Genomic DNA, 17,940 nt, shown 5'->3' with positions numbered 1-17,940 from the left:
CTCTGTGGGATTCTGGACAGATTTCAAGTGAGGCTGTGTGCCTAGAAAGCTTTTGCCAGCCCATGGCTTCCTGCAACCTACTACAGGTTCAGGCAGGAAAAGAGGGGAAGCCCTTCTTCCTTGACACCACGGGAACCTGGTCACCGTGGACCATGGTGATTTGTAGTGATTCTTGTGACAATCCACAGTTCAAACCAATGTCCCAGAAACACCTGGTCACAGAGGCAAGGTACTGCATCACTTCAGAGCTTTCAGCTAGTGTTGGTCACAGATCACCACTTTTTTTTTTTACCAAAAAGGGAGCTATGCAACTTAAGCAACTTGGCTTTTGCTTGCTTTACTTAACAAATACATGGCTTTGTGTCACTTTTAAGTGGGTTACATACTCGCTTGCTCGGGGCTTGATGTACTTATTACCCCACAGGCTGCAACACTCAGTTCTCTGATCCTTGTGCAGTTCCAATTCAGATGGTAACCAAATGCATTTTGGAGCAGGGGCAGCTTGCAGGGGCTTCTCCTGCCTACCATGAGAGAAAGGACAGAAGTTTGACCACTATAGCAAGTGCTCGTTTCTGAAGTCTTTAACCCCATCATACATTCTTATTCACATTTGAACTTCCGGAAGCCTATTACTTCAACATATGGTGTTACATGAGAACAAATAAACTTTGTGGAATTGTCTGCTCTGTAATGCCTTGCTTGCTACCAAACACATCTTGGACCATCCCCAGACATCACCATAATTAACAGTTTAGAAGAACAGAATTGTTTTGTAGAAGCCAAGCAATAACTTTGATTGCAGAAAGATGGCCAGTTAATCTCTCTCAATCAAAAAAAAAAAAAAGCTAGCATCAGGGTCCCAGGACAGCATTTATTTACTATAGCCTTGACTGCCCTAGAAATAGAACAGAAACTCACTCTCAGTGGAGGAGTGGCTGTGCTGGAGGTACTACCACCCCACTCCTCGGCCCTTCAGGGTAAGGGAGTGGCCCTGAAGTCTCAGCTCTGACTACATAAACTATACCACAGTTTACAGTTTTTTTTTTTCCCCTCAAAGCTGTGTGTGAGAACATGATGTGGTAGTAAGTCTTCCCCACTGAGCTACTTGCAATCTATCTGGGAATGGTTACTACTACACAAACCTGTGCTGAAGCCTGAACTGTAAGCTTTCTTCCACTTGGAACTACAACCTGAGATGGTATCATATGCTTGCACAGCTATGGGAAGAGCAAGTGACCTCCTCCCTTGCTTTTCTGCACTGTGTGCATTTTTTCCCCCTTTTGTAAGAGGTGAAACACCGAAACTGAGCAGTAGTACTTAGGTAATACCTTATTAGAGTTTAGGATGAATAGACGCCACTCTTCATGTACCAGAAAGGGAAAAGCATTTAATAGAAAATCCAACAGATGGTATGACTTATCTTCCTTAAAGGCATCAAGCACATTTTTTAAAAAAGTCACCTTTCAGGTAGATAGCTTTATCTAGCTGTGGCCTAATGATGAAACTACCCCAGTGAGACTCCTGGCACAGGGCCAAGTCTCAGAGAAAGTCTGTGGTATGCTGACAGTGCACACAACAGGGGATGGGATACTGAAGCTAAGTTCATTTGCTTTCCAGTATAACTTTGCTCCAAGTTGAGAGACAACAGTATTCTCTTTTCTGCTGGAAAGCAGTCAGGATAAATACAGTTACAGAGCGGAGGTGCCAAGGGGCACAACAGGCAAGGACCGGAGGGAAATACAGCCAAATGACACCAACGTAGAGAGAATGAGGAATTCACCCCTCTTTAATGCTCATAAACCAAACCTATAACCTCATGGTTGTAACTAACTCATGGCAACAGTGCCTGCTCTTGCAGCTCACAGATGCCAAGAAATTAAGTTCGTAATATTACAGCTAGGCTTATTTCTCTCTTACACAGCTCTGACTTGAGCAGTGCCACCCCAAAATAAAACCCAGGCCCTTGAGCACAGCCCTAAGTATCTGCAACCCAGGCTGCCTCCACCTGCAGAGGCAGGGAAGGGAAAGCATGCAGGAGTTCCATGCAAGCACAGCTCTGCCACTCCCAGGGCCTTGCATTGCTGCAAGGCCCCCTGCAAGCTGGAGAGCTTGCTTTCAACCCAGAGTGGCTTCTGCCCTCACAGCCTCCTGTGGAAGGCAGATCTCCAGAAGCAGTACAGTACTGGCAGTGATATGAAGTTAGCAGCTGCAAGAAGAGAGGTGGAAAATTCTTACCAACTTTTGACATTTACTGTCCCAAGAATGGAGCCTCAGCCCCAGCTTTAGTCCTCAGCACCAGCAAGGGATTCCCTCCCCCACTACACGTTCTATATTTATCTGTGTCCTCCTGTTGGGTAGGCAACATCTGTTTTGGAATAAATACCTACAAGCCTGCAACTAATCTATCATAAGAGCAAGTGATAAGCAGAAGCAATTTAGTTTCCTGCAGTGTTAAGTGAGGTATCTCAGGGATAGAAACTGAACTGTGTTTGAGAACAGGTTTAAGAAATCTGTGCTTACTTCTTTGAAAAACTGAGCTGATAGCAACTGGCAGAGACAGAACATTCTACTTGGGTTACATATATAAAGCTGAAAAATCATCTCTAACACATTGATGCTCAGCTAAGTTTGATCTCATGTCCTATTACCTACACAGACATTTATCACAGATTGTGGCCTCCAAAGGCTCTACAGAAAAGCTGTAACCAGCAAATGAAGATAATGCACTTTCTAAGAGTCTTGTAGATGAAGCATTGCCTAAACTTAACATGCATCTGTATATTTAGGGATAGTAGAGGAAAGCCTTTTCTACCGTGGAAAGAGGAGACTGACAATGCCAGGGCATGAAGTAAATGACTACAACTGCTTTAACACAAAGCAGCAATTGAGACATGATCCTGAGTAAATAAATGCTCAGCACTTCTCAGCTTCCTCTGATAAACAACAGGAGCTAAACGCAATCTCACACACCCCAGCACTCCATGGAGATTTAACACCATCCCCTTCATTCATAATCTGCTGGTGAGCTTTGTTCAATAGCTTCAGTTTAATTTTTAATGAAGGGAAAGCCTTCATACAGTCTCATACACCTCTGCAAGAATTTAATAGTCACGCTTTGCTCGGAAAGTTGTTAACTGTTGGGGGAAACAGTCCCTTACTGAGGCAGAAGCACACCTCCTTCAACAGGGATGCAAAGTACACTAAGATAAGAGAAGCATTACTTATCCCTTTGAAGGCTTTGGGCATTACCTTAACAACCAAATCCTACACATGGGTTTATTCTTGCTACACAGAAGATGCCATCTCATCAGGAGAAAAAAAGACTGGGTGGTGGTTTTAGATTTCACACCCTCCAAAAGGCTGAAAGCTAATGCAGCATGGAAACACTGAGGGAAGACTGATTATGTTGGTCTCTTGTAAGACTGAAAACAATGCTGCCAGGTCAGGAGCATTACCTGCGAAGTTAAGTTTGCTGCACAATTGCTCCAGTGACACTCAAGTGGCACATGCTACAGCATCAGAGCTCTGGAAAGAGGCAGGCTGTTCCTGGACTGCTAAGTCCAGTCTTCTCCACAGAAGAATCAGTACCAAACACTATCTTCTCTGAGACAGCAACACACAGATCTGATACCTGAATCCTAGCATTAGCCCCACTAGATGTTACTTCCATCATGCTCCAGTTGCTCCAAAACATACTTGGGAAGACTAAGATATAAACTGGTCAATACGAACGCATATCAAATTTGTCTAAGTCACTTATTATTATAGCATCACCTGCTCTACAGAGGTCCGCAAGTCAAAAGCAGACAGGTCTAGTGCGTATTTGGTTAGCAAGTTACTGGTGTCTTATCTCAATAGCACTGACTAATTCATCCACACTTTAGAAAACACCCTTTCTTACTCTCAGTCAATACAGTAATACAGTCACCTGAGTAAGTACACAGAAATAAAACAAGAGAGCTTGGCTTCCCGCCCCCAAAGTAACCATACCAACAAAGAAGACAAGTATATTTGGTAGAGGAATTTGGTTCTCTCTTTTTGGTAGTATCTTTTAACTTCTAAAAAAACAGTTGCATTGGAATCAAAGAATCAAGCTCAAGATAGTCACAAAAAATAAAGGATGTATTTTTCCTCCAAAGATCAAAACCACAGCTAACGTAAGACATTCATATCATAGAAGTTCAGTGTCCAGAGAAAACTTTCCTGCAATGCAAAAAAAAGATACTGCAATTGCTTTACTGCTCAAGAATTTCCTTGTTCCAACTGCTGAATTCTTCTCTCAGGAAGTTTTGTCGGTAACTTTCTTTAAACTACAAGGTACAAAAAATTCTCTCTTTACCATCCCTCATCTCATCTAAAGCTCTTCTTTTGTTCTGGAGAGTTTTGTCGCATGCTCCTCTATAAATTTGCTCAAATGCTCTAAATCTCTGTCCCCGCCTTCAAATTTAATAGGATTGTTCTTCTTGTCCCTCGGAGCGAAGTAGATAGTAGGGAATCCTTCTACTTTGTAGTGGTCATTTGTCACATCATTGGCAGTAGCATCCATCTTGGCTATGACTAGATTTTTCTCATTCTTGTATTTTTTGCCTAGCTCATTATACACTGGTTCTAGTTTCTTGCAGTGTCCACACCACGGGGCGTAGAACTCTATGAGAACATCATTCTTCGGATCCATTACTATGGTATCAAAAGTTTTACCCACTACCACTTTCACAGGCCCTTTGTTATTTTTTGGCACTGGCTGGGACTTCACAATAGGCTTCAGTTTTCCTAGGAGAAAGGAAAACACACACCATTATTAGCACAGAGTAAAAACAATCCTTATGATCTCCCCTAAGAAAGGGCAGAAGTACATCCTCACACCAAGGAAAAGTGTTGCACCAGTAAATGAGCTTACCTCTACAGGAAACACTGGCTAGGTTGCTGACCATTTTTTTTTTTTTAGTTATGGCAAGCTTGTGAAATATTGGCAACAATGTCTCAATTCTCTAGAAGCTTCCTCCCTCTTTTTCTGGGTATTCGTCCATAATGTATTAGACAGTGATTTATTACACTAGCCATGAATATGAATGATCAACTGGCACTTCAAAGCTACAAGCAGCTTTTAGGCTTACCAAACACTTTCAGTGTTAGAATACAGCTAGATGCCACAGCATAACCTAAACAACAAAGTTAATGAACCAAGGTTAAAAGAAAAGAAAAAGGGCAAGAATCATCCAAAAGTTTTAAGCCACAGAGCACTACAAGGTTGCACGTATGATTTTATTGTAGCCATAATACCAGGGAAAAAGTGATGGAAGTAAAAAAAGCAAATGGCTTTTTTCTTTTTAGGAACTATACCTTTTTTGAATGCCAGCACAAATTGCCTGAGTACATCAGAATCAAACTCCTCTGGCTCCATGGCATATTTCTTGCCACCTTCATCCAGAATGGCAACGTTGACATCCTCTCCACTCTCAAGAAGTCCTAGATCTTTTATTTCAGAAGAATAATCTTCCTCATCAGAAACAGCAAACACATATTCAGGGAAGTCTTTGGCCACTTCCAGAACTTTGCCTCTCCAGTACTGAGTAGCTGAAGAACCAGAATACAGCAGGATTAGTGATTTCTGGTTACATACTGCTTGCTTCCTTCCAAAGCAGAGGGATGGTGAACTTACCAACACGATAGTCAAAACTAAAGTCTACAGTATAATAGACAACCACTAGAGGACGCTTAGTGTATCTTTTAACATCATTGGAAGGCTTGCGATGACCAACTAGAGGCAAAGCATGTTTTAGCACGTGCTCTTTGATCTCTGATCCATCTGTAGAATCCTGCCAAAAAAAAGAAAAACAGGGAAAAGACGTGCAAATAAGTGGCATTTCTGTTACACAGTACTGGAAACTAGTATTTGTGCATGCACAACTAAGGAAGTGGCATGTTATAAACAATGCCCTCACCGTATTCTTCAAATCCTTAAGCACTAACGATAATTTAGTGTTCTACGCCTAACCTGAAAATTGCAGTAGTAAATTATTTGAATGCATAATCTCTGTGTTAATTTCATAAAGCTTTGAAGAACAAACCAGAATAATTTTGGGAGACGAACAGGTTACCTCAAATACCTAATGAACTATTTCCATCAGAAAGATGCCAACTGCTCATACATACAAATAAAGCCATCAATCTCTGAACAAACTTTGTAGCTTTGGACTAACTACTCACTTTAAGATCCAAAACATGCATCTTGGGCTCATGCTTTGACTGAAATTTTTCTGGCTGCATTACAACCAGTTTTCCAGGAGATGCTTTCAATAGTTTTGCAATCTCGTTGCTGAAGGTGTGGTGAAACTTGTAGTCTTCTCTTAAGCCATTAGCTGAAAAAAGGTTGGGGAAAATGAAAAGTCGTCAAGAACTGAACTGACAGCCTTCAACCAAAATCTTAGTACTGTACTGCACAGAAATTCTCTCAGACATGGAGTGGCCCAGAGTCTTAGAGAACAGCACAGGTGGGGAAACATGTGGGTAGCACTATTTGGATGCTGTTCAACCATGCATCTAGAGTATTTACTCTAAATCACAAAGTAAAGTCTTGAACAGCTTCCTGAACATACACAGTGAAGCTGAAGCAGCTATTTGTTTATCAGTCTCCTATTCCTTGGCTTTCCACAAAATAAGAGAAAAGTAGAGCTTTAAAAGAACTCACAAGGTCAACTAGTCAAACCATTTCCTTTGCGGGCAACCTGGGAGACAGTTCTGTATCTTGCCACGCTGTAACAGCCAGATCAGCTCTTAATCCAGATATAAACAATGGCAGCCCCAGAAGCAGGCATAGCCACATCATGAGGAATAGCCCTGACTTCTCTCATTGCTTACAGCCACTCTGTTTCTGTTTGAGCCTTTCAGTCCTGTGACACACACGGATTGATTAGAGGGACTGAGCACTTAGAGTGCTTTGCCTCTTACACATGGTAGCAAAAATTGTTAACAGGACTATCAGCGTGTCATGTCAGAGTGGTGGTAAAAATAAGCATTGCCAGGAATGGTCTAGCTAAACTGACCCAGAGATGGATGATGATCCTTCCTCCAAGTCTCTCCACCCCAAATAAACTCTGTAGAGTCCAGCCTCTGGAACTGTCAGATATGAAGCCAGCAAAAGCATATGGCAAAGCTAGCAAGAAGCTGTGATTTGTACCTCAGCTAGGAATTTTCCTTCTTCTCTAGTGCATAGATTTTTAGGGATGCAACATCAATAGATTACCCCCTGCAACTGGCTGATACTTCAGTTACATGATCAAGACCTGGTATGAGCTTTTTTCCTTGAGTAAAAGTGGAAGATCACCCTTTAGTCTCCTTTTCCCCTCTTTAGGTCCCTTACTGAATTCAGAGCAAAAATAAAGGAACTTCTCATGTGTAAAGTCTTGGGCAGAATATCAACAACCTGGTCTTCTAATATTTAAAAACATTCCTTACCTGCTTCCTGATAGAGCTGATAGGCTTTGTCAGTCTCTCCACTAAAGATACCAATAATGATGACATCATCCCCATCCTTCAGAAATTCCTGTACCTGCTTGGTAGCCTGGATCTGTTTAGATGGAGGACCAGCCTGTTCAATCATGTAGTCGACAATACCTGTGAGACAAACCCACCACAAGAAATTGCTTAGAACATTTACTAAACTGAAAGGTTCAGGCATTTTCTCTACAGCATCATTTAATACCACATTTCCCATTGACACCCTTCTTTCTGTGCAGCCCTTCCACAATAACCAAAAGACCACATCAACAGGACTGCAGTCATGGTCTTCAAAGGCTTCAGTTGTGGATAGTCTCTTTTAGGCTGGTTTCAGGACTTCCATGGATATCAGATGACCTTACCTGTAATTCATCTTTTTGAAATTTTAGATCCTTCATAGTCTTGTGACCCTGCTATGAGACATGATTCCACTCGGATATTCCTAATTCTTCCCTCAATATTACAACCCAGTACCGAGCACTTCACCAGCCCTTACAGAGCAGTGCAACTAATGGCTGCTCATTTACTCATACTGCCAGCTTGTACATTTAAGTTACTTTATATTAAAAGGAGCTTACAGTACCACCATAAGATGATACAAAGATAAGACTACTTTATACTGCTGGCTTATGTAGATATGACTGCATCTTTTTTCAGGTTCCTCTAACTACTGTTGCTAGGATGTGAACAAGTTTGCAAGCTCTGTGCTTGACTATAAATGTATTGATGTAGCAGTAAAGAAAATAAAAGAAATCACAATACCATATTTTTCTCGTGGACCATTGTAGTCATAAGGTTTGCCTTTGCGGAATATTTTCAGAGTTGGGTAGCCACTAACATCAAACTTCTTTGCAAGGTCAGTTTCAGCGGTGGCATCGACTTTAGCTAGGGGAATTGGAGGTGTGCGCTTGCTGAGCTCCTGAGCAGCCTTCTCATATTCTGGAGCAAGCCTTTTGCAATGTCCGCACCTAAGGACGGAGAAGGGTAAAGGGCAATTTTTACAATGCACAGTCCTGCTAGGTACCTTCAACCCTGCAGTGAAAGAGCTGCAAGCCTCTTTAGAAGAGGCATAATGACTGAAAACATCTTCACCAAGCACGTTCAGGCCAGCTGTGCTAGTAAAGCAGAGGTGACTACCTTCTTGCTTACCATGGAGCATAGAATTCCACCAGAATTATGTCAGCACCATTCACAACATCATCAAAATTATCTTGGGTCAATACCAGTGTAGCTTCTGGTGGAGGGGTCCAATTAGGGTCAGAAACCTCCTTGACTTTGGCTACAATTTCTGAAAGATAGTTCAATAGCCCAGTTAAAGTTTGCAATATCATATCTGTAGTATATCAAATGCAAGAGTCAATATCAAGATATCAGAGCGGCAAGCATGGTCTTGGAACAAACAGTCAAGTTTTTATACTGGTTTACACTACATCACTTTTTTTTTTTTAAATCAAGCTCCTTTATAGTCTACTTTACTGCTGGTATTGCCAAGGTCTTTAATATTCTCTTCACCTACTGAGCATCTTAATTATGCAGAACACAGTCTATACTTTACAGCAAGTTATTACGTGAATTCCATTCAAAGCAGACAGAAAAGGTAGTTTTTCCTTCTGACTGGAGTGAAGATAGACACATTCATTAAGTGAGAACCATAGGGTTTTATACACAATGTCAATTTACAAACCTGATGTTTCTTACTGGCTGATCTCTCATCAAGCACAACAATACCTCCTATTCTAATCAAGCCATAATTTTAAAAACCTTTCCTCACTAAGAGCACTACACACTACCTGCAGAATTACCTTCTAGTACACAGAATTTAGAAGACTGGATAAAATTTCAGCCTTCATAATACTGTTCCTCTTAACACAATGGAACTTGAGATCAAAGTCCTTGATAATACACGGTCTGAGTAGCAAAACCATAGAATTCCTTGCTTTGTCATGAAGAACTGCAAAGGACTGGTGCTTACCATCTTCTGTTCGAGAACCATCATAGTCAACAGGCTGGCCTTTTTTCAGGATTTTAATGGTTGGGTAGCCACTGACATCAAAACGACTTGCTAGTGAAGTCGCTGCAGTAGCATCAATTTTGGCAACTGGAATAGGAGGGTCATTTTCTTTCAGAGTTTTGGCTATCTTCTCATATTCAGGAGCAAACTGCTTGCAGTGCCCACACCTGTAAAAGACACAAGTAGACAGATAAATGCAAGACAGACATGGAGACGTATTTTACTACCCCACATTTCCAGGAGGCCTTCTACCAGATGTTCACAGCATCAACTTAAAGAGTATTTGTCATGCTGTATTTTCAGACTCATGGGGGGTGGTAGTGGTGGTGAGAGGGCAAGAGATGCTATAGCTAGTTCGCTCAAATCACAACCTTTCTTCTTTTTCCACCCCCACCCCTATTCAAAAGATACCATATTTCCATTTATGCTTCTTAAAGCCTCTGCAAGAAAATTTGATGACTGCTTCTACAAAGTTGCAAACCTTGTACTGTGCTTCTCCTCCCTGCCCCCAGATAACATCTCACTCAGACTTCAGCTTCTCCCTAATTTGGGTTCATCTTCTCTATATGGTACCCTAAAAATCAAACTGAAGAGAAAAATGAACCAGAAGTTATCCACTCACATATCACAGCACCTGTTCTCTCTGATCATGCCAAAACTCTGGGAAGAGCACAACTTACTGCTGCAAAAAATGGCACAGCAGAGGATACCAGCATATGAAAAGCTGAATACAGCTTGACAAACTGAAGACAGAACAGGAAAAAAAAAAAAGTAGCATGTAACAGACAGCCTGTATTCCTTAGCCTCTCAACTGGCAGGAAAGGGTGCAGGAAAAAAAGTGTCTAGTCTGTGGTGACTACACATCCTTCTACTTGGTTATATTAAGCTTCAAGTTCACTTTTCAAGCTGGCAAACTACAGTTGCCAAAAAGGAATAGGCTTCTGTGTGATGAGACTGGTATTAGATAAAACACAACTTTACCTCAAGCAAGATCATACTCTCCTCCCCTCCCATTCAAAGACTAGAAAAAGTCCTGGACATCAGGAAGAGGTTCTTCACCAAGTAGGGTTGTTATGCACTGGAACAGGCTCCCCAGGGATGCAGTCACTGCACCAAGCCTGTTGTAGTTTAAGAAGCATTTGGACTTAGTCATATGGTTTGAATTTTAGGGTAGACCTTTGTGGTGCCAAGAGTTGGACTTGATGATCCTTATGGGTCCCTTCCAACTCAGGATATTCTATGATTCTATGAAAAAGGACAAATGGGTAAGTCAAATGACTTATCCATTATATCACTAAGCCACAAAGGAAGAGAGTTTCTGGCTGCAGCACTAACGCATCAGCTTGACTGCAAATATTCTACTCTTATTTTTCCCATTAATGATCCTCATTATTTTTGTCCATAAGAATGCAAAAAAAGATACATTCTGGTTTAAGTTCTCTGTCTCAGTTGTACACAGGTAAATCCATGGTAGCTCCTGAGTGTACTGATGTAACTCAGTGTACACCAGCAGAATTTTTATCATGTATGTGGCACTGTTTAAACTAGAAGTATGAAGGAACTATATCCTTACTCAACACCACATCCTTCTGGCAAGGACAGAGACTGGAACTTCAAAAGGAAAACCTTCTAGCTAGGGAAGCCTCCTCCACATCTAGAAGTACACTGGTTCTAGATAGGCCAACATGCCAAGACAGCGTGCTGCCAGGTCATACTGCACAACTTTTCTGGGGCTCACTGGGACCATCTCTGCTCCCTGACAAGCACAGAGCAGAGACAGACCCAGGGCAGTGCTTCCCTTGGCACAGGAACCCTCAGTATGACCTAAATATGTGGTGACAGAAAACAGCATGCTCTTTCCTTTGTTACAGGAGCAGGGAAAGGGACACCTCCAGAACCATCTCCAGCCCTGGACAACTGCACAGTCCAGCACTAGTGCTCCATAGCCTTTGAAACCACCTATGTTTTTAAACCAGTCATGATCCAGACATCTGCTTTTAGAATCACAGCTTACTAACATGAGGAAACAGTATCAACAACTCCTCACTCCCTAAAACTGTTCAGATAGATACCTGGTAAAGAGTAGCCCAAAAACAACAGCCCAAGCTCACCTTTTAGGATTGCATACTGCCAAAAAAGCCCCCAGCACCCATCCCATCCTGCTGCCTAAGGAGGTGCTGCAGACTGTGAACCCACCATGGTGCGTAGAACTCCAGCAGCACAGTGTCCTTGTCTGCAGTAAAGGTGTCAAAGTTTGCATCATTCAAGATCAACACACCGTTCTCTTCTTTAACTTCAGAATCATCATCGTCATCATCTTCCTCTTCGTCGTCGTCATCATCATCATCATCAACTTCTTTTGTAAGTGATTCTGGAAAAGTAGAATTAAAAAAAATGCAATATAGACTAGATTGTGTCAAGCTTAATGTTTAAATAACTCTACCAGGTTAAAGATGGATTAGATGTATCCTGTAGTTAAAGAAGTACCAGGTTAGTTCCTGTTCCACATCCAGTGACAGCTGCCCAAGCTTGGGAATTTTTGTTTCCATCCCCAACTGCTCAAGCCCAGCCCTGCCACCCCAACCTATCTTGCTTTCAGTTACAGAGATGTTTCAATTTATTGAAGAGGCTTTCTACATGCAAAAGCATCACTCTGCTTGTAGGCTCAGAATCAGCACCAGGCTGTGGAGCAAGTGTAAAAACAAACTGACTGTCACAGAATACACCCCTGCAAACCCATCCCCAGGCATGTGATAGAGACAAGACGTCCTTCTGGAACAAATGGAGTGAGGCCCCCCACCCAGGGGGCCCTTTGGTTTAAGGAGTCCAAAACCACTGGTCTAGAACAGGCCTTTGGAGAAGACAGATTTGCTCAATTTGAGAAGTGGGACTTGAACATGAAATCTGATGCCAAGACACTTCAACCGGTTCAGTCTGCCTTAGAATTTGAGATGGTGTCTTTAACATTTGATCATTCACAAAGACATGAATGATCGTTTTAAAGACGTTGTTAAAACTGCTATAATTCTAGGCAAACAAACCTTACTGAATGTTTTTATAAGAATTTCAGTCACAGAACAAACGATGACAATACCTCATCCCTAATGTAAAACATACATCAATGTAACTAAGGTCCTTTTAGCCACGTGGAGTTCCATGGTTAAAAAAGCAGGAAGAAAATTAAAGTTTTCAAAATTATATATTCTCTATCTAAGTTTAGCTAGCTTTCGACTAAGTTGACATGCAGGACTGCAGTAGGCAGCAGATAACGCACACATAGTCTATGTGTCCAGGACAAGAATTCTGAAAATACTCTTGATTTTGCCTGGAATTTGAAGTCAAGAATTATAAATGTAATATTCAGCGGCCAGGTACAAACAGGAAAGAGTGGAAGAAAACCCAACTTATTTTCAGGCCAACAGCAAACCACAGCAACGTTCTCATCATGGACATAATACCACTAAACACCAATAACCATTTTTCTATCAAAAGATACTAAAAAATAAGTGCATATGCTATCTGCACAAACATATTTTCTAGGGGAGTGTATATTTTAGTTAGAACCCAATTTTATACAATGCCAAAATACTGAAGTCTCTGACGCGGTCAGAGATCACAGGAGATCATTTATCACACAATGGAAGTCACCTGAATTAAGTTTCTTAACAACTACTACTGTTTCCCTCTCATCTAAGCATCAGCTAAAAGCACTATTTACAACTGGACAATGCCTTCGGTGTTGCTGCCTCGGAACACTTGCAGTGGAAGGGCTGAGCTTCCAAACACACTGCAAGAGAATTCCAAGGGCATTCATTTATTTACATTTGGGAATGCCACTGTGAGAAAGCTAGCTTTCAGGGGTGTTCAGCAGCCAAAACTTCTGCTGACATCAGTGCTCAGTAGATTCGAGGGCTGTATTTTACTGCAGGGTGTTTCAGGTTGGTCTATGCCTGAATTCCCTGGGAGCTGTGCAATATCTGTTGCTTTTCCAAGCAAAGCACATCAGATTTGACTTTTTACCATGGAAGGAACTTGAGCAAAACTCATTAGTCAATTCTGCTCATGCGGCTTTGAAACTGACCAGACTGCAACTCTTGTTTCTGCTCACAAGGTTAGCTTCCATCTGGTACGAAAAAGACCTCTGCAGTAACAGCAGCATAAGGTCAGAGTCTGGAAAGGAGAGAACCAAGCATCACGCGTAGAGATTCTGCTTAAGTTAAAAACACTAAACCACTGGATTTCACGTGTATCACTGAAGTAATTTTGTATCTTCCACTGGAAGCAGTCGCATAGCCTGCCAACACAAAGCTTTGACATTGATGTATGGTCATTACACACATCCACTTCTTCCTCCCCAGAGGTGGAGGCATGATAGAGGCATGTAACAGCAGGACTCTAGCCCTTCCAAAATTGCTTAAGGAGAATATATGTTTCTGTAATGACCACGAACTCATCCTCTGGAGTCTATAGCTTCATTGGCGCTTAGGATTACTTTAGCTACCTCTAACACCTCCACCAGCATTGGGTCCAAAGGACCCGCTTTAAGGATCTGAGCAGGTAAGGGGGCAGTGAGGCTTTTGTCATTAAGGAACTTTATTTTGAATCGATGATTTACATTTTCAAGAGAACAGACACAGGATGAGTGTAACTGTGACATCTGATACAGTAGAAGTAACAAGTTAGTATTTGTATAATACAGCTCAAGAAAATAAAACACCTGCACTTTCTTTCTTAAAGCTACTTGCAAAGAAGGTGAACAAGGCAATGAAGAGACAGCTCTGCTATAACTTGTCCTCAAGCAGAATACAGACCGTTTCATAGCACAAATTTCAACACATTATTACTTAAGTCAACTAATAGAAATGACGCCTACTTTAAAACTCTAGGTACGTGATACTAACTGGCACGCCTTTTTTGGGATGATGGGCTACTCTACCTGAAACTGATTGATGCAGTGGCTTTACTGAACTCTCAACCCTTAGTGGAAACCTGGCCTGGTAAGTTTTCCTTGAGTAAGATGATTTCCGTGTGAAAAAGCTGGACCCAAACACGAACACCTTTTGGATTCTCTCTGAAAGCTTCCTTTGGGAAGGGCACTGTAGAGCCTGTTTCCAGGCTGCATCCAGCCAGATGACCTCCATCTCCAGAAACACAGAGGCCAAGACTTGTAATCCATTCCCAGGTCACTCAAAAGCCTTATTTATGAAAGCAGCTTTCCTCCACCTTTTCCGTATCGGATTCTCTACGTGGACCCTTCCTTGTAGCCATGCAAGGGGCGTAACAGCCACGGCGTGCCCATCACAACAACTTCAGGGCTTTGTCACAGGGCTGCACGGTTACAACCAGCCGATTTAATTAGCAGAGATGGAACAAGCGCACAGAAGAGGCGACGCCCCAGGACAATGGGAGGAAAGGCCGAAAAGCGCCCACAGCACAAACTGGGGAAACGGGGACGCTCCGAAGGGCTGCAAGCGCGCCCCTTGACGCCACGAGGCGGCACACGATCTGGCAACGTAGCACCGTCCACCGCGGCTAATTACAGGCTTTTAATTACGCGGTTAGGCAACCTGCCCCCCCCCCCCCCCCGGCCCGAAGCGGGGCTCCCCACGGCTCCCGCCCCGCCCCGCGCTCACCTTCGTCCTCCTCGGCCGCCGCGCCGCGCGCCAGCACGGCCAGCGCCAGCGCCACCCCCAGCAGCAGCAGCAGCGCCCGCACCCCGCGACGCCTCATCCCGCCGGTACTGCTACTGCTGCTGCTCCTACTGCCGCCGCCGCCGCCGCCGCCCTACCGCGCTCCCTGATTGGCTGCTGCCGCCGCCCGGCCCGGCTCCGCTGCGGCGGGGCAAGGAGCGCGCGGGGCCGTCGGCGCGCAGCTGCACGCCCTGCTCTGAGCTGCCGCGCGCCCATTGGCTGCCCGCCGGCCGCCAACCGCCGGCCGCCACGAGCATGGGGCGCAGCCGCGGTGCGGGCGCGGGGGTGGTGCCGGGGAGGGAGGGGGACGGGGCTTCCCCGCCCGCCCGCCGTGCGTAGCGTAACGTTGGCGCTCAGGATTGGCGGGTGCTGCCGGGGGGCGGGCGCAAGGGCGGTGGCGGCGGCCTGTCAGGGCGAGCCGCGTGCGCGGGTGGGCGTGGCCCTCCGTGAGGGGGCCGTGCGATGGCGGTGGTGCGGGGCCGACACGGGCGGGGGGCGGGTCCCGGTGGTTGTGTGGTGGGCGTCGGAGGTCACAGAACGTCACACAAAAAATCGTGCTTTTTTATTTTTTTCAAATTAAATGCGTATTGCTACAGCTTAGTGGGACCTTCTATGAGACCTGCTCAGAAAAGCTGTCTTGATCCTGCCTGATTTGGGAATAAATATTAAAATAAACAGAGTTTGTTCCGATGATGTGTTTTGTTAACATAGACACACAGTAATGCGGTGGTGGTACATAGCCGGGTTGGATAGTGACCCAAATGTGAAAAATTAAGTGTATAGGAGGTTGATATTCACAGGGTGTTTGGTTAATATGACCATTGATTTGAATGTAGTGCTGGTGTGTGAAATATTTCCTGCCTTCCTCATCTGAGTTCGCAAGAGAGAGATTTACAGGGTGTTTGGTTGACATGACTATTGATTTGTGGCCACAAAATGGATCGCAGGAAGTTCCTCACCAACATGCAAAAGAACTTCTTCGCGGTGATGGTGACAGAGCTCTGGAACAGGCTGCCCAGGGAGGTTGTGGAGTCTCCTTCTCTGGAGATATTCAAGGCCTGTCTGGATGCCTACCTGGGCAACCTGCTCTAGAGAACCTGTTTTGGTAGGGGGGTTGGACCCGATGATCTCTTGAGGTCCCTTCCAACCCCTACAATTCTGTGATTCTGTGATTTGAGTATAGTGCTGGTGTGTGAAATATTTGCTGCCATCCTCATCTGAGTTCTGCCATAAGACAAATGGTTGCTACTGCAATCCATTTTATCCCAGCTTTGTTTGGAGATTAACCAGCAGACAGCTGGATAATATCAATATTATACCAATGTAGGGGTGTGCTGTCAGACCCAGCACTTCAGGGCTGACATTGTTTGGACATTGGAAAACAGGTGAAAAAAACTCATAGAAAAAAAAATAACCAGGTAAGAGGGAGAAGTAGCGTGATTATTGCTTTCATCTGTTAGAATGTGAAATGCAGGATTAAATAGTTTTTCTTCTGTGACGGCTAAGTTTTATACCTATACTCGTTAACCAAGTTGAAAAACGAGGTTAGTAAACTTGCTAGAGAGTCACAGGTGTCAGGCACCAAGATCCAGCTAGAAAGTGAAAAAGGAAGTGCAGACAGTACAAATAACAGTTTTTGGATTTGTTTGAACTGCATCAGGAAAGTCTGCAGGACAGAAACCCTGTAATCCCTGCTCACACAAGGACAGCCTGATTATCTGACTGAAAGACTGCCAAACCGGGGGTTAACTGTGTGGGTAGGTACTGTAGCCTGGATCTTAGGCACATCCCATTAGACAAACAGGGCCTTGGCAAAGGACCACAGTCCTGTCTGTGTTCAGACCAGGGGGGCTGTGTCTGCGGGTCTAGGCTGGGGTAACAGGATCACAGAATCACAGAATCGTCTAGGTTGGAAGAGACCTCCAAGGTCACCTAGTCCAACCTCTGACCTAATGCTAACAAGTCCTCCACTAAACCATATCACTAAGCTCTAAATCTAAACATCTTTTAAAGACCTCCAGGGATGGTGACTCAACCACTTCCCTGGGCAGCCTATTCCAATGCCTAACAACCCTTTCAGTAAAGAAGTTCTTCCTAATATCTGACCTAAATCTCCCCTGGCGCAACTTTAGCCCGTTCTCCCTCGTCCTGTCACCAGGCACGTGGGAGAATAGACCAACCCCCACCTCGCTACAGCCTCCTTTAAGGTACCTATAGAGAGCGATAAGGTCGCCCCTGAGCCTCCTCTTCTCCAGGCTGAACAACCCCAGCTCCCTCAGCTGCTCCTCATAAGACTTGTTCTCCAGACCCCTCACCAGCTTCGTTGCCCTTCTCTGGACTCTCTCGAGCACCTCCATGTCCTTCTTGTAGCGAGGAGCCCAAAACAGAACACAGTACTCGAGGTGTGGCCTCACCAGAGCCGAATACAGGGGGACAATCACTTCCCTGGACCTGCTGGCCATGCTGCTTCTTATACAAGCCAGGATGCTGTTGGCCTTCTTGGCCACCTGAGCACACTGCAGGCTCATGTTCAGCCGACTATCAACCAATACTCCCAGGTCCTTCTCTGCCAGGCAGCTTTCCAGCCACTCGTCTCCCAGCCTGTAGTGCTGCTTGGGGTTGTTACGCCCCAGCTGCAGGACCCAGCACTTGGCCTTGTTGAACTTCATACAGTTGGCCTCAGCCCATCGGTCCAGCCTATCCAGGTCATCCTGCAGAGCCTTCCTACCCTCGAGCAGATCG

The 17,940-nt window shown here is 44.2% G+C and overlaps 1 protein-coding gene across 1 annotated transcript; it reads right to left on the bottom strand.

Moving 5' to 3' along the window:
* Positions 1 to 4,101: 4,101 nt before the first annotated feature.
* PDIA4 (protein disulfide isomerase family A member 4) lies at positions 4,102 to 15,357 on the bottom strand. Its single transcript, XM_066992153.1, has 10 exons — positions 15,142 to 15,357; positions 11,705 to 11,879; positions 9,470 to 9,675; positions 8,647 to 8,785; positions 8,260 to 8,465; positions 7,456 to 7,614; positions 6,208 to 6,359; positions 5,660 to 5,816; positions 5,341 to 5,574; positions 4,102 to 4,770 (listed from the first exon to the last, which is right to left on the bottom strand). The coding sequence occupies exons 1-10, from the start codon at positions 15,236 to 15,238 to the stop codon at positions 4,355 to 4,357; spliced, it is 1,941 nt and encodes a 646-aa protein (XP_066848254.1). The 5' UTR covers positions 15,239 to 15,357; the 3' UTR covers positions 4,102 to 4,354.
* Positions 15,358 to 17,940: the final 2,583 nt, after the last annotated feature.

The sequence above is a fragment of the Anser cygnoides genome, chromosome 2, assembly GCF_040182565.1.
Source record: "Anser cygnoides isolate HZ-2024a breed goose chromosome 2, Taihu_goose_T2T_genome, whole genome shotgun sequence".
NCBI lineage: Eukaryota > Metazoa > Chordata > Aves > Anseriformes > Anatidae > Anser > Anser cygnoides.
The sequence above is the reverse complement of the archived record's forward strand: the minus strand, read 5'-3'. Positions and strand labels throughout refer to the sequence as shown.